This window comes from Mirounga leonina, unplaced genomic scaffold (assembly GCF_011800145.1).
Source record: "Mirounga leonina isolate KUSES-001 unplaced genomic scaffold, KU_Mleo_1.0 Mir_171, whole genome shotgun sequence".
Classification (NCBI taxonomy): Eukaryota; Metazoa; Chordata; class Mammalia; order Carnivora; family Phocidae; genus Mirounga; species Mirounga leonina.
Window position 1 is genome coordinate 24441701 of NW_023270436.1, and position 22799 is coordinate 24464499.

Below are 22799 nucleotides of genomic sequence, written 5' to 3' on the forward strand. Positions count from 1 at the left end.
TCAACAAATAATGTTAATATCAAAATTTAGGTTGTAGTAATTGTTGAACAACTCTGAATATTCTAAAATACACTGAATTGTACACTTTATTACATTATTTTATTTTTAAAGATTTATTTACTTATTTTATTTTATTTATTTTATTTATTTATTTTTAAGATTTTTAAAATTTATTTGACAGTGAGAGGAAACACAAGCAGGGGGAGTGGGAGAGGGAGAAGCAGGCTCCCCACTGAGCAGGGAGCCCAATGTGGGGCTCGATCCCAGGACCCAGAGATCATGACCTGAGCTGAAGGCAGACCTTAACGACTGAGCCACCCAGGCAGAGAGAGGCAGAGAGAGAAAGTGCAAGTTGGGGTGGGGCAGAGAGAGAGGGAGAGAAGCAGACTCCATGCTGAGCATGGAGCTGGACCCCACAACCTTGAGGTCATGACCTGAGCCGAAACCAAGAGTCAGACACTCAGAGTTCTGACAGACACTCAGACACTCAACTGAGCCACCTGGGAGTCCACTGAATTGTACACTTTAAATAGATGCATTTTATGATATGTAAATTACTTTTATAAAGTAGTTTATGAAATCAATGGCTTAATATGCTAACATTTAGTGGGAGATGGCTTTATTTAAGACATAAGCTAATAATTTCCATTAAGTTCATAAAAATACTTACAACACATTTCTAGCTCACCTCCCCTCAACTATTAGGAAGTATTTCTATTTTCCTTGAGGTCAGTAAAGTGAGGTTGGGAGGTCACTGTTTTATAGATGAGGAGGTTACTATGTGAGGCAGAGTTGGAAGGGGAATTTCTTCTAAGTGGAAATCTCTAGAAATAGCAAGAATAAGGTAGGGCAATCTACCTGGTGAACAAGAAAAAAAAATTTAGAACAAATGCTCCTAGTTTATACACACATATAGAATCAGCTCCCTGGGCTTTCTAAATTATCGACTCTTTATTTATTTTTATTTTTATTTTTATTTTTTAAAGATTTTATTTATTTATTTGACAGAGAGAGACACAGCGAGAGAGGGAACATAAGCAGGGGGAGTGGGAGAAGGAGAAGCAGGTTTCCCGCTGAGCAGAGAGCCCAATGTGGGGCTCCATCCCAGGACTCTGGGACCATGATCTGAGCTGAAGGCAGACGCTTAATGACTGAGCCACCCAGGCGCCCTAGACTCTTTCTTTATTGACACAAAGGAATAAAAAAAGCTAAAAATCAGGTCTACGGTCACTCATACGATAAAATTACACATTTCTTTCTCCCTTTTGAAATTATCTCCCTTTTGAAGCATAACAAACTCTAAAAATGAAAAAAATTAGTAGAATTATCCTTTGCTTAATAAATAGTGGTTCAGGGGCGCCTGGGTGGCTCAGTCGGTTAAACATCTGCCTTCAGCTGGGGTCATGATCCCAGGGTCCTGGGATCGAGCCCCAAGTTGGGCTCCCTGCTCAGCAGGGAGCTGCTTCTCCCTCTCCCTCTGCCTGCCTCTCTGCCTTCTTGTGCTATCTGTCAAATAAATAGATAAAATCTTTAAAAAAATAAATATTTAGTGGTTCAGATAGAGTTCAGGCAAAATAGCCATGGACGAAGATGGCCACTGCCAGGAGGAGAATGGCATTAACATTCACTATAGTCCTCCATAAAGGCTTCTCAGATGTGTCTCTCAGCTTCTTTTTTTGGGCTTCTTCCTCCTCTTTGCTCAGTTTGGGGCCTGTCTTCTGCAAACCACAGAATAAGTCATAAGCCTTCCTGAGGCATCCATGGGGTTCCTCAGGATTATCTGAAACAAAAGAGATAAACAAATGATCCCAAAATATGGGAAATAAAACCCCTGTAAATATAGTACAAATGACTATAAAGAATGATTACCATCATTTTTAAGTGTTAGAGGAATCCCTGAGAAAAATATAGATAACTTTGATTATATAAAAATAGAAAACTTTTGCATGGCATAAAGTTCAATAAACAAAGTAAAAACAAGTGACAAACTGGGAAAAAACATTTGCATCTTATACCACAAAGGGTTTAATATCCTTAATATACAATGGACATTTAAAAACAGAGAAGAAAAGACTTCCAACAACCCCATGTAGACACATATACATACATAGATAAACAGTTCTTAAATTCACTCAAAAAAGAGAAATTTGAAAGGATAAAGATATGATTATATATATAATCATATATATATACATATATTATATATATAAAATGCAATATTACTCAACCATCAAAAAGAATGCAATTTTCCTATATGCAATGACTTGGATGGAGGTACAGTGTATTATGCTAAGTGAAATGAGTCAGAGAAATAGAAATACCACATGATTTCACTCATATGTGGAATTTAAGAAACAAAACAAATGAACATAGGGGAAGGGGAAAAAAAAAAGAGAAGGAGGCAAACTATAAGAGACTCAACTGTAGAGAACAAACTGAAGGTTTGCTGGAGGGGAGGTGGGTGGGGGATGGGCTGAATGGGTGATGGGTATTAAGGAAGGCACTTGTTATGTTGAGCACTGAGTGTTATATGTAAGTGATGAGTCACTAAATTCTCCCCCTGAAGCCAATATTACACTGTATGTTGACTAACTAGAATTTACTAATTTTTTGAAAGATTTTATTTATTTATTTGACAGAGAGAGAGCACAAGCAGGGGGAGTGGCAGGTAGAGGGAAAGGGAAAAGCAGGCTTCCCATTGAGCAGGGAGCCCGATGCGGGGCTCAATCCCAGGACCCTGAGATCATGACCTGAGCCAAAGGCAGCCGCTTAACCGACTGAGCCACCCAGGTGCCCTAGAATTTATTAATTTTTAAAAAAAAATTTTTTAAAGATTTTATTTATTTATTTGACAGAGAAAGACACAGCAAGAGAGGGAACACAAGTGGGGGAGTGGGAGAAGCAGGCTTCCCGCCAAGCAGAGAGCCTGATGTGGGGCTCCATCCCAGGACCCTGGGATCATGACCTGAGCCGAAGGCAGACGCTTAACGACTGAGCCACCCAGGTGCCCCAAATTTATTAATTTTTAAAAAAGATTTTATTTAATTATTTTAGAGAGAGAGAGAGCACAAGTGGGAGGGACAGAGGGAGAGGGAGAGGGAATTTTAAGCAGATGCTGCAATGAGCACAGAGCCCCACATGGGGCTCGATCTCTCCACACTGAGTCAAAACCAAGAGTTGAACACTTAACTGACTGCACCACCCAGGCACCCCGACTAACTGGAATTTAAATAAAAACTTGAAACAACAAAAAAAGAGAAATTTGAAATAAAATGACACTGAGATAGCACTACTCATCTGTCAGTGACAAAAGTTAAAAAATTTCATAATATACTATATTAGTTTGTGTGGAAGCAGATACTCTCACACATTGTTGCTAGGAAAGCATGATTCAACTCTCATGGATGGGAATTTGGCATTATACAGCAAAATTGCTTAGGCATTAACCCTTTGATCCCAAACTCAAACCTCTCAAAATCTATCCCAAAGGTAAACTGGCACAATCCTAGAAAACATAATTTTCCAAAACTGATTAACCAAGAAATGGAACCTCTAAATACCTCTATAGGCATGGGTAAACACAAATTTAATCAGGTTAAAAGGCGCTCTCTCTCTCTCTATCTCTCTCTCTCTCTCACACACACACACTCTCACTAGACCCTAATGCCTATGGTATTATTAGCAAAATACCAAAATTTTGATGCAGAAATCATTCCAATCTTATTGAAATATTTCCAGTTCATTCTATGAGAATGTTATGATTTTAATACCAAAACCAGACAAAGTACAAAAAAGGAAAACTACATAAACCAGTCTTACTCAGGAACACTGATATAAAAATCCAAAAGGAGTAGAAGGCATTTATCCTTCCCTCAGGTTGAAAAATCTAAGCCAAACCAAATGAAACAATTAGTGTATAGTTCAAGACAACATTTCTTGAAGTGCTAAACTTTGTCAAAGGTTTTAAAAGTACCAGATATACAAAGATCCATGGGGATGGATGCTGGAGAAGTTTCCTTGAAGGAAATGAGAGTAGAACTTAGTTTCAAAGAATAGGCACTTTTTTTTCCTCTTAGAGAGGAGAGGTAAAAATATTCTAAAGAGCTTGGTATATGTGGGAGGAAAGTGAAGGAATCTGCCAGGCTGGAATGGAGGGTATATTGGAGAGAATAGTGAGAAACAAGGTTGGAGAAAAAGGTGGGATTAGATGCTAGATACCTAATCACCATCAATCCAGATTGATTTGTTGAACATTAAATATGTGATTAGGAACAGAGAGACTGGAATTGATTTTCACCTCAGTGCAGGTACACAGATCCATGGATGGATGATGGATGAACGGACAGACAGACTGATGGATAGGCAGACGAATGGGGATATTTTATTTGTAATGAATTGTCTTGGTTTTTTGGGAAGGTAAGATTTTAAAGTTTCAATTTGCCATAAATCTAACACCCTTTTCAGAAACCGAATTTAGTGGCATTAAAAAATAAAGCAAACATAAGCAATTCAGGTACCTAGAGTTTCTACATGAAAAACAAATGTAATCCAGGTATTACCTTCATCAACATCATCATCAACTTCTTCATGTCTTTTCTCTTCTGCATCTAAATCAGTTCGTTCCTCTGTACTGTTCCGAAGAGCCCAACACAGGCGATATAGCTGCAAAGAGACCATAGACAAGCACATTAGTGACGGGAAAATCTTTACAATAATACGATGCTACATTAGTTTATTGTATTGTGCAAAAAAATCAAATGGTGTAGGTAACAAAGAAAAGGTCTTCTGCTGCACTAATTCACAAAAACACACTAACCATTTAAAATTATTTCCGTTTTACATATACCCCTGCTTCACTCATTGTCCTTATCATTCAATGTTAATAGCTGCATCATTATTACTTTCAGTTTGTCTAGTGGTTACATTTGTAACTTTTAAAATATCTTCTTTTAAAAAAATATTGTATTTATTTATTTGGAGAGAGAGAGAGCATAGGCAGGGGGAGGGGCAGAGGGAGAAGCAGACTCCCTGGCCAGCACGGAGCCGACGTGGGGCTCGATCCCAGGACCCCAGGATCACGACCTGAGCCGAAGGCAGCCACTTAACTGACTGAACCACCCAGGCGTCCCGATTCATAAGATTCTTAATCCTAGCATTTCTTATACAATATCTAATTTCTTTGCTGAAATATTATTTGTGGATGGGGAAACCTGAAATACATAATGGTTCAAATTAGTTTACCAAAGACATGTCACCAGAAGTCATAACTAAATATTTATGTTGAATATTGGGAGTTGAATGAAAAAGACACTAAAAAACATTAGTTTTCAAAGAAATATAAGTATTCAGCTCTTTTATGGCAATAAAATAACTATAATTTATTATTAATTTTTAGGAAAAAAATGTGTCTAAAGGATCAATGAGACCATTTATCTAATTTATGTTTATGTTTCATAAATATACTGTGTGGTTTGAATTTTCAAAATAAACTGATAAAAATCAATAGTCATTTCAGAGAAAGTCATGAGTAGTGTTGTGAACCTAACCTAACAGAAATAGAAATCTCAGAATGATAATTTTTTTTGGCCTGGGAAGACTGCAAAGTACCTTGTCCAAGTTAAAAATTGTTCTATTTTTCTTTTTCCTGCCACCTGGTACCATGTCCTTTTTTAAAAAAAAAAAAATCTCTGAAAGACATGTATCATATGATCTCACTGATATGAGGAATTCTTAATCGCAAGAAACAAACTGAGGGTTGCTGGAGTGGGGGGTGGGGTGGGAGGGATGGGGTGACTGGGTGATAGACACTGGGGAGGGTATGTGCTCTGGTAAGCGCTGTGAATTGTGCAAGACTGTTGAATCTCAGATCTGTACCTCTGAAACAAATGCAATATATGTTAAGAAAAAAAAAAGAAGAAGAAGAAGGTAGCGGGAGGGGAAGAATGAAGCGGGGGAAATTGGAGGGGTAGAAGAACCATGAGAGATGATGGACTCTGAAAAACAAACTGAGGTATCTAGAGGGGAGGGGGGTGGGAGGATGGGTTGGCCTGGTGGTGGGTATTGAGGAGGGCACGTTCTGCATGGAGCACTGGGTGTTATGCACAAACAATGAATCATGGAACACTTCATCTAAAACTAATGATGGGGATTAACATAAGAATAAAAAAAATGTAAGTGGTCTGTATAAAAGAAATAAAAAACAGATTCTGGCAAAAAAAAAAAAAAATCTCTGTGTCAGTGTTTGTGTGGTATATGAAATTCTGCTTGCCACTGAACAGTACCAGCCCAGATGACAGCTCTGCTGTGAAGTCTTTTCCAATCTCTTTGGCAACACTAATTACTCTTTTCCTGGTATCCTATAGCAAAGATGAAGATTTACCTCCCCAATGCATCGTGAAGTTTTTTGAGGTTGAGGCCCTTTTCCCAATCCCCTGGAAGGCAAAGAACTCTTATTTTAAAACGTGCATGTATCTACTACTCATTACTCACATGTACATCAGGAATGGGTTTTGTTAGCAGGGAAATTCCCAGGATGACCAGTATGGAAAGAAAAAAGAGAATGATGGCAAAGTACAGATAGTGCACTTCACAGATGACCTTGGGACAGTTACTGGTAGCCAAACAACTACTTGTTCTGTAGACAAACTCTGCAATCATGCGAATGAGGCCAATCACAAGTCCAGTGACTAGACCCCAGAAGGCTCCCTGCAAAAGAAATAAGAATAAAATCAGAGTATTTAGAAAAGATGAGAAGCTCATTTGAATAGAGCATAACTATCATCCTACCTGCTTTCTCCACTAAGAATCAATAATGGCTAACCTTGAGCACAAACTCACTAGAGCAAGGAAAAGGTGCAAATACACGTGTTTGTTAGTGGGCTGCTACTTTCTGTGATCCTGAAATTTCATTGCACCAGGACACTATGTCTACTCTGACCCAAGCTTAAGTTTACCTTGAATTTTATTTTATATATAGATTTCAAAAATTGTGACTTATAGAATAAACAGAACTATGGCTCATGTTAAACAATTTGCAGGGTTGATATTAGATAGTTTTGATAGGTCTATTAAACTTTTTACAACTAAAAGCATTTATTTTCTCTGAGAAGTTAGTGGGGTTGGAAATATGTGTCCTTTATTTCCCTGATCAAGTTGTTATGTTTAGGGAAACAGTATTGCGTAGAAATTAAGAGTATGAGCTTTGGTTGGAGGAAGACCTGAGTCTGAATCCCAAGATCTCACTTACTAATATTAAGTAACATTTGAAAAGCACATACGATATTAACTTTTCTGTGCCTATTCTTCATTTCAAAATTATAATAAAGCTAACAGCTGGCAAGAATGAAGGGATTAAATGTATATGATCCATAATAATCAATTACATATATCATAATAAAAATTAATATATTTTGAATTGTTACTAGTGCGGTGGGTTCTCTTCTGAGCACTTCACATTAAAAAAAATCTTTTATTTTTTAAAATATTTTTTTAAAAAGATTTTATTTATTTATTTGACAGAGAGAGAGACAGCGAGAAAGGGAACACAAGCAGGGGGAGTGGGAGAGGGAGAAGCAGCCTGATGCGGGGCTCGATCCCAGGACCCTGGAATCATGACCTGAGCCGAAGGCAGATGCTTAATGACTGAGCCACCCAGGTGCCCCCCAAAAAATCTCTTTTAATCCTCACAGCAATCCTATAAGGTAGGCACTATGATTATCTTCATTCTACACAGAATCAAATGGTTTGCTTAAGATCACAATGATATAAAATGGTAGAGCCAGGGTTGGGTCCTGTCAGTCTTACTCCAAAAATTGTGTTCCTTAGCATCGTGTCATGTATGTATATAATATTTTTTAAGAAATATAAAGCCTGTACTATAAGTGTGCCCTATATATTTACACGCTTCAGTGGGAATCAGGAATTGTAGCTGACTATAATTAAAATTGAGATGGGCTTTGAGTTGTATAAACACGGTGGAAAGAATGCATTTGTTTACCAGTGAAAGAAATAACTTTCTCACTCTAGCTGAGAAGAAGTTTTCTGATTTTTTTTTTGTTTTTTTTTTTTATTCTTATGTTAATCCCCATACATTACAACATTAGTTTTAAATGAAGTGTTCCATGATTCATTGTTTGTGCATAACACCCAGTGCTCCATGCAGAACGTGCCCTCCTCAATACCCACCACCAGGCTAACCCGTCCTCCCACCCCCCTCCCCTCTAGAACCCTGCCTGCCCTTCAGAGTCCATCATCTCTCATGGTTCGTCTACCCCTCCGATTTCCCCCGCTTCATTCTTCCCCTCCCGCTACCTTCTTCTTCTTCTTCTTTTTTTTTTTTTCTTAACATATATTGCATTATTTGTTTCAGAGGTACAGATCTGAGATTCAACAGTCTTGCACAATACACAGCGCTTATCAGAGCACATGCCCTCCCCAGTGTCTATCGCCCAGTCCCCCCATCCCTCCACCCCACCCCCCACTCCAACAACACTCAGTTTGTTTCCTGCGATTAAGAATTGCTCATATCTGATTTTTTTTTAAAGATTTTATTTATTTATTTGTGAGAGAGAATGAGAGAGAGCAAGCACATGAGAGGGGGGAGGGTCAGAGGGAGAAGCAGACTCCCTGCCGAGCAGGGAGCCTGATGCGGGACTCGATCCAGGGACTCCAGGATCATGACCTGAGCCGACGGCAGTCGCTTAACCGACTGAGCCACCCAGGCGCCCAAAGTTTTCTGATTTTTACTTACCTGTTCATTAACTCTTTTACAGAAGATGGCAAGCAGGAAGACAGCTGCAATAGGAGGCCCAAGGTAGCTAGAAATTGCTTCTATATAATGGAACAGTTGTCCATTTTGAGATACCTGCACTAATGGGACCCACAAAATGCTGATGACAATTAATAGAATGATAAATAGTCTGGGGAGAAAACAAAATGATTTAAATATTAAACAAAAGCATTATTGATACTTCTAATGTGCTTTTGTTCTTGAATTCATTCTTGTGGCCATTCATGATTTTCCAAATAAAATCAAACTCCTTGACCTCACATGAAGCCATGCCATGTTTAATGATCTTTAGTTAGCAAATGCCAATAAAGCAAACCCTTGTCTATAATTAGTAGCAATAGCTTCAACTATGAGATTAAACATCCATTCATAACAGTTCAAATGTCAGCAACTGGTTAATAATTCTCTAATGCAATTTATGTAATATATCAATTAGAAAAAGCCACCACACTATTTCTATGAGTAAGTAATTATTTGTACTATAAAGAAAGTGATTCCCATTTTGGTCTTTTTTCCTAGCTTAAGGAAAACTAAGTCAGTTTGCACAGGCTAGAATTAAAATATCCTTTATTGCAGAATGCTGAGTGAATTGGCCAGAAATGTTAATTTGTGTATTTTACTACTTGAGTACTTTGGCATGTAGAAAGAATTGGTTAAAATATTGCTAAAAACCTTTTAGAGGTTCCTGGGGTCCAGGGAGAATGACTAATGCTAAACTCCACAATATTCTGTGCTTATTGTATAAATAAACATAATTTACTGGACTGTCATTACTTCTCTGTGCTCACCTGAAACAGAGAGGTGGGGGGAGAAGTAGGGAACAAGTATTTGGGCAGGAGACTAAGGCACAAGTGTCTCACTGAAGCTTCATAAAACTTCCGCAACCTTGCAGTAATTAAATGTGATAAACCATGGGAAGTCTGAGCCTGATTCCTATAGAATAAAGTTTAATAAACAAATAATACCCATTATCCTTGTTCTCCTTGTTATCATCATTGGGAAGCAAATCATGTACCTTCCTTGCTCTCTCTTTTTTTTTTTTTTTTAAGATTTTATTTATTTATTTGAGAGAGAGAGAATGAGAGAGAGAGAACACATGAGAGGGGACAGGGTCAGAGGACGAAGCAGACTCCCTGCCGAGCAGGGAGCCTGATGCAGGACTCAATCCAGGGACTCCAGGATCATGACCTGAGCCGAAGGCAGTCGCTTAACCAACTGAGCCACCCAGGCGCCCCTTTCCTTGCTCTCTTATCTTCAGTTGTTTTCCATCATATGTGGAATAAAATCCAAAGTCTTGTATGGCTTACATGGCCCTACATAATTTCACCTCTAGCTACCTTTTAGACTATGGTTCTTATCACTCTTCCACTTGCTCATCATGTGCCAACCTCACCCCTGCTGTCCTTAAATACACCACACACATGACTCTTGTAAGAATTCAGCATTTACTGTTCCATCCCCACAGAGACACCCGGTTCACTCCCACACTTGCCTCAGGGCTGTCCTCAAATGCCACCTCCTCGAGGAGGACTTCCTGAACAGCTGTCTTGAGTAGCCCCCATCTTTAATCCTGCTTTAATTTTCTTCCTAGCACTTTTTGTTATTAGATATAGAATATATTTATTAATTGTCTATCTTCCCAACAAAGGCATAAATTCTACAAAGCAGGAAATTATTTTTCACATATATGTCCTTTTTCATATTTGTATTCTGGGACCTACTAGGCATTTAATAAGAGAGAGAGAGAAAGAAAAATTCATTAATTTATCATTGAGACTTTATTAAGAAGTATTCATACCCAAGATCATATGCCTATTAGTGGACTTCTGCTTCTTGGGCTTACTGAATTCAGGTCTTAACGCTTTCTCTACCACAGAAACATAGATGCCTTACTGTTCTTCTATAGCATTTTTCCAAATGAGCCCTTGGAATTTTCCCTGCAAGTGCTTAATTTACTAAGCACTTGTTACTGTCTTCAGCAAACCACTATCTTTTATATAGGTGGTCAGTTTCTCTTCATACCCTATTTCTTAATGAATGCAGTTGATAAACTACCCTGTAGTAGTGTGTGGATGACTTAATTTGTGACTTGCTTCATGAGATATATATGGAAACTTCTAGAGACAATGTATTAGCCTATCAGAGTAGGTGGGAAATTTATACCCCATGAAAAACACTAGAGTTTCATGAAGATGTAGTTGGAAGAGAGTGTGAGGAGAGGAAGAAATAAAAGACAATCAGAGAGGCATTTGAAAGTCTGAAAAAGCAACTATTTCATTTAAAAATATGGCCCCAAGTTTTGTATCTGGAAAGAGATAAAGTTGGATTAAATGTCCTCTTAATGTCCCTTCCCCATTCTAGAATTCTATGATTTATTTCACTGAACCCAAAGATGAGAAGGCTCTAGCTTACTTTTATTTCTGCATTTTTCCAGAGAAATTTTAGACAGAAATCAGGATGCTCTCACCGTCCTGCTATAAGAAGCTCTTTCTCTGATGCCTGTTTCCTAATCTTGGTGTAGAGGTCCATGGTAAAGAGGGTGCTGGCACTGTTGAAAATGGAGGTCAGGGAGCTCATGAGAGAGGCCAACATGACTGACAGCATCAGACCTTGCAGTCCTAGGGTCAGACGAGAGTGCAAACATTAGTTAGGAATTGGACTCCATGATTTATGAGGACCTTGCCAAACCAGAGAGTTGTTCAGAAGTGTCACCTGGAACATTTACTAACTGATGTGCCTGTCAACATATATCATCATGTGGCATTTTCTGCATATTTCCTGGTGATTTGAGAATAATCCAGTACAGAATTTTAGTTATAAATATAAACTTAGAGATAATTTGCAGGAACTTAAATTTGGGAGAAAGGAAACAGTGTTGTGCCATCTTTCTTTGGGGGAGAACCTCTTGGTTTCCTGAAGACTTAGGGAACTGGAGAGGGAAAAGCATAGTAGGTAGTTCTGTTGAAGTTTTTGGTGGGCAAAGCAAGTAGTTTTGAGATATTATGGTCACTTCATCCTCCAGTTCTCTCTGCTTATTAGTAATGCCCCTAAAACTCCTAAGACAAAGTTGGAATGAGGTGGATGGGTGATGTCATTTGTGGGTCATGCTCTCTTCCTCCTGACAATGCTCATGTGTGCAGGAAAGAGAAAAATCACAGAAGTGTTAGCTGACCTTCGATGGACCTAAGGTGCGAAATCACCTGGTTGTTGCTGAGCACCATATTCTGCTCTGTTTCTGACCAACATAGATCACCTTCTAGTATCCTAGTAATTTACTTTTTTCACATGTGTAATTTATTTTCTATCTCATGAAACTAGAATGTGAGTTCCAAGATATAGAGGATTTTGTGCCTATTTCACTGATGTTTTCTAAGCATCAGGGCAGTGTCTGGCACATAGTAGGCACTCAATAAATAGTTGTAAATTAAATTGATTGGGGTCTATTATTTGGGTATAACAGGTCTAAAGAAAGCAGGATAGTTAACTTCTAGTTTTCTGAGTTTATAAGTTTATGTCTATGCAACACTTTTTTTTAAAAAAAAATTATTTATTTATTTGAAAGAGAAAGAGAGTGAGTGAATGAGAGAGAGAGCAGACTCCCTGCTGATCTTCGGACTTCGGGATCATGACCTGAGCCAAAGGCAGACACTTAACCGACTAGGCCACCCAGGCACCCAAAGATGAGAAGGCTCTAGTTGCAACACTTTTATTCACAAATCCATCACTTAAATGCTCCTGATTGCCTTGGATGACAATCTTGAATCCAAAGAAGTAAGGATTCTTCTGATAGGAATTATATCTGATTCATCTCTGTATTCCTCAGGCTCAGCACAGGGCTGGTAGCCTACAGAAAGTGCTCAAGAAATGTCTGATGAAAACAATTAAATTAACGGAAGTTAGGATTAAGGATTTATACCATAATCCTTCCTCATGGCCCATCTATAGACCAGGTCTCTGAGGCAGTCCCAGCATTAACAATTTTCTTTTTTTTTTTTTTCAGCTTTATTGAGGTATGATTGATAAATAACAATTATATATAGTTAAGATGTACAATGTGATGTTTATATATACCTGTACACGTGATATGATTACCACAATCAAGCTAATTAACATATCCATCCCCTCACATGGTTTTCTTGTTTTGTGGTGAGAATACTTGAGATCTATTCTCTTAGCAAATTTTAAGCATACATTATTGTTAACTATAATCTCTCTGCTGTACATTAGTTCTCCAGAACTTATTCATCTTATAACTGAAAGTTTGTACCCTTTGACCAACATCTTCCTATTTCCCCCCACCCCTCAGCCCTGGCAACCACCATTCTACTCTATTGTATGAGTTCCACTTCTTTAGATTCCACATATAAGTGACATTATGTGGTATGTGTCTTTTTGTATCTGGCTTATCTCCCTTAGCATAATGTCCTCTAGGTCCATCTATGTTGTTGCAAATGGCAGGTTTTCATTTCTTTTTAAAGGCTGAGTAATATTACATTATCTATACTTATATCTATCTATCTGTCATCTATCATCTATCTATCTATCATCTATCTATCATCTATTTATCTATCATCTATCTATCATCTATCATCTATCTATCTATCATCTATCATCTATCTATATCTATCATCTATCATCTATCTATTATCTATCTATCTATCTATCTATCTATCTATCTATCTATCTATCATCTATCTATCATCTATCTATCTCTCTATCATCTGTCATCTATCAATCTGTCATCTATCTATCTATCATCATCTATCTAACTATCATTACATTTTCTCTATTCATTTGAGCATGGACATTTTCTTACCATCAGGCATCGGTTCCAGCACCATCATTGGGTAGGCATAGTTAGTGCAGTCGACTTCAACGCCACAGTGTTTCACACATTCAGAAGGTACAACACAGGCCACCTTCTCTGAGGAGGGATTCAGATAAATAGGTTCAGTGAGTGGGGCCCAAACAGGTAAGATCTACAACCATTGGACATAGAGAAAAGTTGTACATCATGGGTGAGAGGAAACACATTTTCTGGGAAATAGGAGATTCAACTTTGAACTCCATACCATGGATCTGGTCCCTCTTTGCCCAGAATATGACTTCCCAAGTAGCTTCCCTTGCACTGACCTAAGGGGCAGGGTTCCTCTTTGGGATGTGGCCCAGCTAGAGCATTAGAGCAAACAGAGGGAGCTGATTCCATCCTCCACAAAAGCTGCAAGAACATAAATCCTCCCAGAGGCACAGAACTCCAGAAATAACAACCACAACAGCCACAACAATACTCAGGAAGTTAATTCTATGTCCAGTCATTCAGCCCAGGGTTTTCCACTTGCATCTAAGAAGTGGTGTCACTTGTGATTGTTATCAGGGGTGACTGCTCATGTGGGATGAAGTCTCCCTTCACTGTGGCAGTTTTACAATACCTTGGCAATTTTTTTTTTGCTTAAACAATATTATGACAACAGATAGAAAAAAATGATTTTAAAAAATCTCCCAGAATACTAACCCCATAACACATCAGTTTCTTTTAGTTTTTTATTTTTTTTTTTAAGATTTTATTTATTTGAGAGGGAGAGAGTGAAAGAGAGAGAGCATGAGAGGGGGGAGGGCCAGAGGGAGAAGCAGACTCTCGCTGAGCAGGGAGCCGATGCGGGGCTAAATCCTGGGGCTCTGGGATCATGACCTGAGCTGAAGGCAGATGCTTAACCAGCTGAGCCACCCAGGCAGTCCTTAGGTTTTTTTTTTTTTTTAATTCTTTTCTAATCTTTTTCCACAGAGAAATGTCTTTTTTGCAAAACTATGGTAATTGGTTTTTAAAAAAATTTTATTATGTTATGTTAGTCACCATACAATACATCATTAGTTTTTGATGTAGTGATCCATGATCCATTGTTTTCGTATAATACCCAGTGCTCCATGCAGTGCCCTCCTTAATACCCATCACCGGGCTAACCAATCCCCCTTCCCCCCTCCCCTCTAGAACCCTGTTTGTTTCTCAGGTCCATAGTCTCTCATGGTTCATCTCTCCCTCTGATTCCCCCCGCCCATTTTTCCCTTCCTTCTCCTAATGTCCTCCATGTTATTCCTTATGTTCCACAAATAAGTGAAACCACATGATAATTGACTTTCTCTGCTTGACTTATTTCACTTACCATAATCTCCTCCAGTCCCATCCACGTTGATGTAAAAGTTGGGTATTCATCTTTTCTGATGGCTGAGTAATATTCCATTGTATATATGGACCACATCTTCTTTATCTGTTGAAGATCTTCTTCATCTGTTAAAGGGCATCTCGGCTCTTTCCACAGTTTGGCTATTGCGGACATTGCTGCTATGAACATTGGGGTGCATATGGCCCTTCTTTTCACTACATCTGTGTCTTTGGGGTAAATAGACAGTAGTGCAATTGCTGGGTCATAGGGTAGCTCTATTTTTAAATTTTTGAGGAACCTCCACACTGTTTTCCAAAGCAGCTGTACCAACTTGCATTCCCACCAACAGTGTAAGAGGGTTCCCCTTTCTCCACAACCTCTCCAACATTTGTTGTTTCTTTCCTTGTCCATTTTGGCCATTCTAACTGGTGTAAGGTGGTATCTCAGTGTGGTTTTGATTTGGATTTACCTGATGGCTAATGATGATGAACATTTTTTCATGTGTCTGTTAGCCATTTGTATGTCTTCTTCAGAGAAGTGTCTGTTCATCTCTTTTGCCCACTTTTTGACTTGATTATTTGTTTTTTGGGTGTTGAGTTTGAGAAGTTCTTTATAGATTTTGGATACTAGCCCTTTATCTGTAGTGTCATTTGCAAATATCTTCTCCCAATCAGTGGGTTGCCTCTTTGTTTTGTTGACTGTTTCCTTTGCTGTGCAGAAGCTTTTTACCTTGATGAAGTCCCAAAAGTTCATTTTTGCTTTTGTTTCACTAGCTTTTGGAGATGTATCTTGAAAGAAGTTGCTGTTGCCGATGTCAAAGAGGTTACTGCCTATGTTCTCCTCTAGGATTTTGATGGATTCCTGTCTCACATTGAGATCTTTCATCCACTTTGAGTTTATCTTTGTGTATGGTGTTAGAGAATGATCGAGTTTCATTCTTCTGCATGTGGCTGTCCAATTTTCCCAGCACCATTTATTGAAGAGACTGTCTTTTTTCCATTGCATGTTTTTTCCTGCTTTGTCAAAGATTATTTGACCATAGAGTTGAGGGTCCATATCTGGGTTCTCTATTCTGTTCCATTGGTCTGCATGTCTGTTTTTGTGCCAGTACCATGCTGTCTTGGTGATCACAGCCTTGTAATATAGCTTGAAATCGGGCAATGTGATGCCCCCAGCTTTGTTTTTCTTTTTCAACATCTCCTTGGCAATTCGGGGTCTTTTCTAGTTCCATACAAATTTTAGGATTATTTGTTCCATGTCTTTGAAAAAAGTGGATGGTATTTTGATGGGGATTGCATTGAATGTGTAGATTGCTCTAGGTAGCATTGACATCGTCACAATATTTGTTCTTCCAATCCATGAGCATGGAACGTTTTTCCATTTCTTTGTGTCTTCCTCAATTTCTTTCATGAGTATTTTATAGTTTTCTAAGTACAGATCCTTTGCCTCTTTGGTTAGGTTTATTCCTAGGTATCTTAAGGTTTTGGGTGCAATGGTAAATGGGATTGACTCCTTCATTTCTCTTTCTTCTGTCTTGTTGTTGGTGTATAGGAATGCCACTGATTTCTGTGCATTGATTTTATATCCTGCCACTTTACTGAATTCCTGTATGAGTTCTAGCAGTTTTGGGGTGGAGTCTTTTGGGTTTTCCACATAAAGTATCATATCATCTGCAAAGAGTGAGAGTTTGACTTCTTCTTTGCTGATTTGGATGCCTTTGATTTCTTTTTGTTGTCTGATTGCTGTGGCTAGGACTTCTAATGCTACGTTGAATAGCAGTGGTGATAGTGGACATCCCTGCCTTGTTCCTGACCTTAGGGGGAAAGCTCTCAGTTTTTCCCCATTGAGAATGATATTTGCTGTAGGTTTTTCATAGATGGCTTTTATGATATTGAGGTATGTACCCTCTATGCCTATACTCTGAAGAGTTTTGATCAAGAAAGGATGCTGTACTTTGTCAAATGCTTTTTCTGCATCTATTTAGAGGATCATATGATTCTTGTTCTTTCTTTTGTTAATATATTGTATCACGTTGATTGATTTGCGGATGTTGAACCAAACTTGCAGCCCAGGGATAAATCCCACTTGGTCGTGGTGAATAATCCTTTTAATGTACTGTTGGATCCTATTGGCTAGTATTTTGGTGAGAATTTTTGCATCCGTGTTCATCAGGGATATTGGTCTGTAATTCTCCTTTTTGATGGGGTCTTTGTCTGGTTTTGGGATCAAGGTAATGGTGGCCTCGTAAAATGAGTTTGGAAGTTTTCCTTCCATTTCTATTTTTTGGAACAGTTTCAGAAGAATAGGTATTAATCCTTCTTGAAATGTTTGGCAGAATTCCCCTGGGAAGCCATCTGACCCTGGGCTTTTGTTTGTTGGGAGATTTTGATGACTTCTTCAATTTCCTTAGTGGTTATAGGTCTGTTCAGGTTTTCTATTTCTTCCTGGTTCAGTTTTGGTAGTTGATACATCTCTAGGAATGCCTCCATTTCTTCCAGGTTATCTAATTTGCTTAGCCAAAGGGATCTTGAACAAGAAGAATAAAGCTGGAAGAATCATATTTCCTGATTTCAAAATGTATTACAAAGCTACAGTAATCATGACACAAGATACTGGCATAAAGCCAGAAATATAGACCAATGGAACAGAATAGAGAGTTTAGAAATAAATTGGCACAATTATGGTCAACTGATATTCTTTTTTTAAGTTTATTTTTTATTTACTCTTTCTATTTACATGAAATCCTTATATATCTATATTTTAGTGCATCATAAGTTTTAATGTAGTGTTCAACAATTAATTAGTTGCATATAACACCCAGTGTTCATTACAACACGTGCCCTCCTTAATACCCATTACCCAGTTACCCCATCCCCCCACCCCCTCCCTTCTGTAACCCTCGGTTTGTTTCTTGAAGTCCAGAGTCTTTCATGGTTTCTCTCCCTCTCTGATTTCTTCCCATTCAGTTTTTCCTCCCTTCCTCTGTGGTCCTCCACACTATTCCTTATGTTCCACATATGAGTGAAATCGTATGATAATTATCTTTCTCTGCTTGACTTATTTCACTGAGCATAATCCCCTCCAGTTCCATCCATGTTGATGCAAATGGTGGGTATTCATCCTTTCTGATGGCTGAGTAATATTCCATTGTATATATGGACCACATCTTCTTTATCCATTCATCTGTTGAAGGGCATCTTGGCTCCTCAGTGAGATACCACCTTACACCAGTTAGAATGGCCAAAATTAACAAGACAGGAAACAACATGTGTTGGTGAAGATGTGGAGAAAGGGGAACCCTCTTACACTATTTGTGGGAATGAAAGCTGGTACAGCCACTCTGGAAAACAGTATGGAGTTTCCTCAAGATGTTAAAAATAGAGCTACCCTACAACCCAGCAATTGCACTACTGGGTATTTATGCCAAAGATACAGATGTAGTGAAAAGAAGGGACACATACACCCCAGTGTTCATAGCAGCAATGTCCACAATAGCCAAACTGTGGAAGGAGCCGAGGGGATTGAAAGACTCTGGACTTCAGGAAACAAACTGAGGGTTACAGAAGGCAGGGGGTGGGGGGATGGGGTAACTGGGTGATGGGTATTAAGGAGGGCATGTGTTGTGATGAGCACTGGGTGTTATATGCAACTAATGAATCGTTGAACACTACATCAAAAACTAATGATGTACTATATGCTGGCTAATTGAACATAATAAAAAATAAATAAAAGAATGGTAAAAAAAGAAGTATACCCCACTACAGTGAACAACAGAAAGATGTTGTGGTTATATAAGTACCAGGCAAAAGACTAAGGGAAGAAATTTTCTAGAAAAACAGTGACACATTTCATAGTGATAAAATAATCCATTCAAGAAAAAACATAAAAATCCAAAATATAATAATATACTTTAAAAAAACTATATGAAGCATAAATTAACAGAAGCAAAGAGAGAAATAATCAAGCCACAATTATAGTTGCAGATGTTAACACAATGCTCTTAGTAACTCAATGAATAAGGAAAAAAACCCAGTAGTAACATTTAAAAAAAGAGAACACCAGAATTAACCAAATCAACCTTAAAAGGAGCCCAAATCTGAACAGTAATTGCTTAAATAATTAAAAAAACACATGTGCAAAGAAATGAGGGATTTCCTTATTTATCTCAAATGGATTTTTATGCTTTATCTTGGTTCTGTGAGCAGGGATGGCTCCCCGTGTTTCATTCTTATTCCTTTTCTTGTCATTTTATCACCTTTCTTATCTTATCCTTTTCTAATCACTCTCCCCAGGGCTTCTGCACATCATGAAAGGATGCTCCTGTCACTGCAATGTGAAGGACTGACTTGGCAACATCCCTGTTCCGGTTCCCACCTATTTCCTACATGCCCCAGCTTTACAAATAGAACACGAAACACCTTTAATTCTCCTCAATCTTATTTCTCTCTCTCTCATATATCACATGACAGTGAATGCAACTGGAACCCTCAACCTCACCATCATCCTTTCCCTCACCCTCAGTCCAGGGCCACAGTCACCTGTCAGGGTTCTTTATCCTGGACTCTGCACTCACCTCCCTCCTCCAGATTTCCTGCACCTCAAGCCCTCCTGATAGGGCTTTACCCGCTCTGTTGTCATCAGGCACATTGTTGAAGCTGACACCAGGGTGTCTTCTAAGGTATACATTTCTTAGTGCCTAAGTCTGTATTGTATACTTGAAATTTGCTGAGAGGGTAGATCTTAAGGGTTCTCATGACTGGAAGAAAGAAAGAAGGAAAGAAGAAAGAAAGAAAGAAAGAAAAAGAAAGAAAGAAAGAAAGACAGAAAGAGAAAGAAAGAAAGAAGAAGGAAAGAGAGAAGAGAGAGAGAAAGAAAGAAAGAAAGAAAGAAGAGGAAAAAAGTATGTATAGAAGGTGAAGGATATATTAATTAGCTTTATTATGGTGAGCATCTCACAGTTTTTATGTATATCCAATCCCCAAGCTGTACCATAAATGAATACAATTTGTGATTATCAATTATATTTGGACAAAGTTGGAAAATTAAAAAAAAAAGATAAATTTCAACAATCATTTCTCCTGTTTTCAACCTCTAACATCTCCAAATAAAATAAAAACCCAAGCACCTGGGGTGCCTATGTGACTCAGTTGGTTAAGCCTCTGCCTTCGGCTCAAGTCATGATCTCGGGGTCCTGGGATTGAGCCCTACGTCGGGCTCCCTGCTCAGCAGGGAGTCTGTTTCTCCCTCTCCCTCTACTCCTCCCCCCTGCTTGTGCTCTCTCTCTCTCTCTCAAATTAATAAAATCTTTTTTTAAAAAGATTTTATTTATTTGACAGAGAGAGACACAGCAAGAGAGGGAACACAAGCAGGGGGAGTGGGAGAGGGAGAAGCAGGCTTCCCGCAGAGCAGGGAGCCCGATGCGGGGCTCTGGGACCATGACCTGAGCCAAAGGCAGATGCTTAACGACTGAGCCACCCAGGGCTCCAAATAAATAAAATCTTTAAAAGAAAACAACCCAAGCACCTCACTGACACAGAAGTACTTTCACATCTAAGCTTCAAATTTCCTTGCCCGTTATGCACTTATATTCCATTCGCTCAAAACTACTGTCAAATGATGTAGTTTCCATCCCCTCAGCATGTCATGACTAATGTCCCACCCTCCCCACAAATTGCATCTCCCTTCTGGGAAGGTGGAGTGCCTTATTTGTTCGGCTGTAGGACACCTGGCCCCCACTCCACACCCAGGGAACCAATGTCTCTCCCGCCGCTCTGCTAGAGAGGTGCTCAGCTGTGTGCTTCCCCAGCCCTCTGCTCTCAATCCACTGCAGCCTCGCTCACGGTGGGTGGTGGTGAAGTAGCCCCTTTTTCTTCTCTGACAAACTCAGAAGGCTTCAGTGGGAAGGCTGTTTGTTAATATTAGTTACCTTGGACACTAGTGCATGGATGCTTGCAGACTGACCGTGGGCCAGGCTCTCGCTTCAGAGTCCCTGACATCCTTTCCAGGGACAGACTGAAGTTTGACCAGTGGGCAGCAGAAGGCGCTGTTGGCCTCCCCTAGGTTTGCAAGGTGGCGGGCGGGGTGTGTGTGTGTGAGGAGGGGGGGGGATGGTCTCCTGCTGCCTAATCTCCACATCCCCTGGGGCTGGGACCCTGGTGCCTCTGTGTGTTGGTGGGGACTCAGCAACTGTGTCCCCTCTGGCTGAGAGGAGTCTGCTGCTCGAAGGTTACTGTGGAAGGTCCCAGCAGCTGCTTCCTCCCTGATCCCTCCCAGGGGACAAACTCTGAGTCTCTGTGGAAATCAACCCTCTCTGTCTAAGGGACTAAGCTGAGACTTCAACTAGTGGGCAGGAAACAAATCTGTGTGAGGAGCCCCTCCTCCTTCAGGCCATGGAGAAGATAAAAGAGGGCAGGCCCATCCCAGTCCTGATCTGGGGCTGCAGGAGGAGCATCCACCATGGCCTGGTCCTTTCTTCTTGTCCTCCTGGCTCACTGCACAGGTAGGGACATCCCCAGGTATCCATGACAGCTCTTGAGTGGGTGTCACCCTCACTGTCACAGACCACCAAGCAGCTTAACCTTTTGCCCTGTCCCGTTCTCCCACAAGTGTCTGTGTTTGCAGGTTCCCTGTCCCAACCCGTGCTGACCCAGCCGCCCTCCCTCTCGGCATCTCTGGGAACAACGGCCAGACTCACCTGCACCCTGAGCAGTGGCTTCAGTGTTGGTGATTTCTGGATACACTGGTACCAGCAGCAGCCAGGGAGCCCTCCCCGGTATCTGCTGTACTACCACTCAGACTCAGACAAACACCAGGGCTCCGGGGTCCCCAGCTGCTTCTCTGGATCCAGTGATGCCTCGGCCAATGCAGGGCTTCTGCTCATCTCGGGGCTGCAGGCTGAGGCCGAGGCGGACTATGACTGGGCTACATGGCATGGCAACTCTAAGACTTCCACTATGCTCCAGACCCATGAGGAAATGAGACACAAACCGGGACTGCACTCTCCTGACCTGGTGCACCACCCACAGCAGGGGTTCTGGCCAAGGCTAGCTGAGGGCTCCCTTCCATTGTCATTTCTTCTGTTAGTACCTGATTTTCCTCAGACCACTTGATCTCACAGTATCACGTACTTTTGTTCAGATCACAATTTACACGAATCCATTGCTAGTGTAGTCTCACTCTGTTAATGTTGCACTGGTTAAATCCCATGCTCAGAGATAAATAGCTCCTCACCACCCCCAACCTCTTCCCTCCTCTCTCTGTGAAATTCAGGTTGGGACATGGACTGTGGACTCTGGCATCTGGGTAGGAGACACAGGCCAAGTTGTTCCCATATCATAAAACTGCAGCCTCATCCCCTGACTGGTCTGATGTCCCTGCATCTGATCAATTCCAGGCCAAGACACACTCACTCCCAGGCATGAGCTGTTGATCTGAAATGCAGGCAGTCCCATGAGAGGTAGAAAAAATATTCCTCACACAATGGCCTCCTTTTCCTAGAGGTAGGAAGAAGATAAAGAAGTTGCAAGAAACATCAATGGTGACCACTTCCACACCACCTCACACCTGGGCCCTTCTCCACCTGTCACTCTTTCAGGTGAGGACCAGACACAGGGGCCAGTATAGGAACCTCTCTTTTTGTCCATGCACTCCATACAGGACTCCTCCTGCTCCCAGGCTCCCACGGTCACCTCTGTGTCATTGCTGAGAGTCGCCATCTCACAGGGTCCTGACCACAGGGAGCAAGATCACAGTTGGCCTGACTCTGATTCCACTATGGCTCTTGCCCCTCTGGACACCCCCTTTTTTTCTTTTCAAATTTTTATTTAAATTCTAGTTAGTTGGGCGCCTGGGTG

General features: G+C 40.2%; 1 protein-coding gene and 1 gene segment (V, D, J or C); one reads left to right on the forward strand and one right to left on the reverse strand.

Moving 5' to 3' along the window:
• Positions 1-1565: 1565 nt before the first annotated feature.
• On the reverse strand, positions 1566-19632 carry LOC118018335 (solute carrier family 5 member 4-like). The gene is made up of 7 exons (XM_035016724.1): positions 19570-19632; positions 13605-13767; positions 11256-11406; positions 8750-8918; positions 6490-6705; positions 4560-4662; positions 1566-1780 (listed from the first exon to the last, which is right to left on the reverse strand). Exons 1-7 carry the CDS (start codon positions 19630-19632, stop codon positions 1566-1568), a joined length of 1080 nt encoding a protein of 359 aa, XP_034872615.1.
• A 1770-nt stretch (positions 19633-21402) lies between these two features.
• On the forward strand, positions 21403-22256 carry LOC118018705. The segment is given in 2 exon segments: positions 21403-21445; positions 21568-22256. Coding segments are annotated over 2 exon segments (531 nt in total).
• The last annotated feature ends 543 nt before the right edge of the window (positions 22257-22799 follow it).

What these genes read in the sequence shown, in the direction of transcription:
- LOC118018335 (XM_035016724.1), bottom strand. Translation starts at nt 19,632, where the DNA reads ATGTATACCTTAGAAGACACCCTGGTGTCAGCTTCAACAATGTGCCTG. An exon ending in GCTGGAACCGATGCCTGATG is followed by an intron (nt 11,407 to 13,604) that starts GTAAGAAAATGT and finishes GTCTGACCCTAG; the next exon opens with GACTGCAAGGTCTGATGCTG. An exon ending in AACCCATTCCTGATGTACAT is followed by an intron (nt 4,663 to 6,489) that starts GTGAGTAATGAG and finishes GTCTCTTTGCAG; the next exon opens with CTATATCGCCTGTGTTGGGC.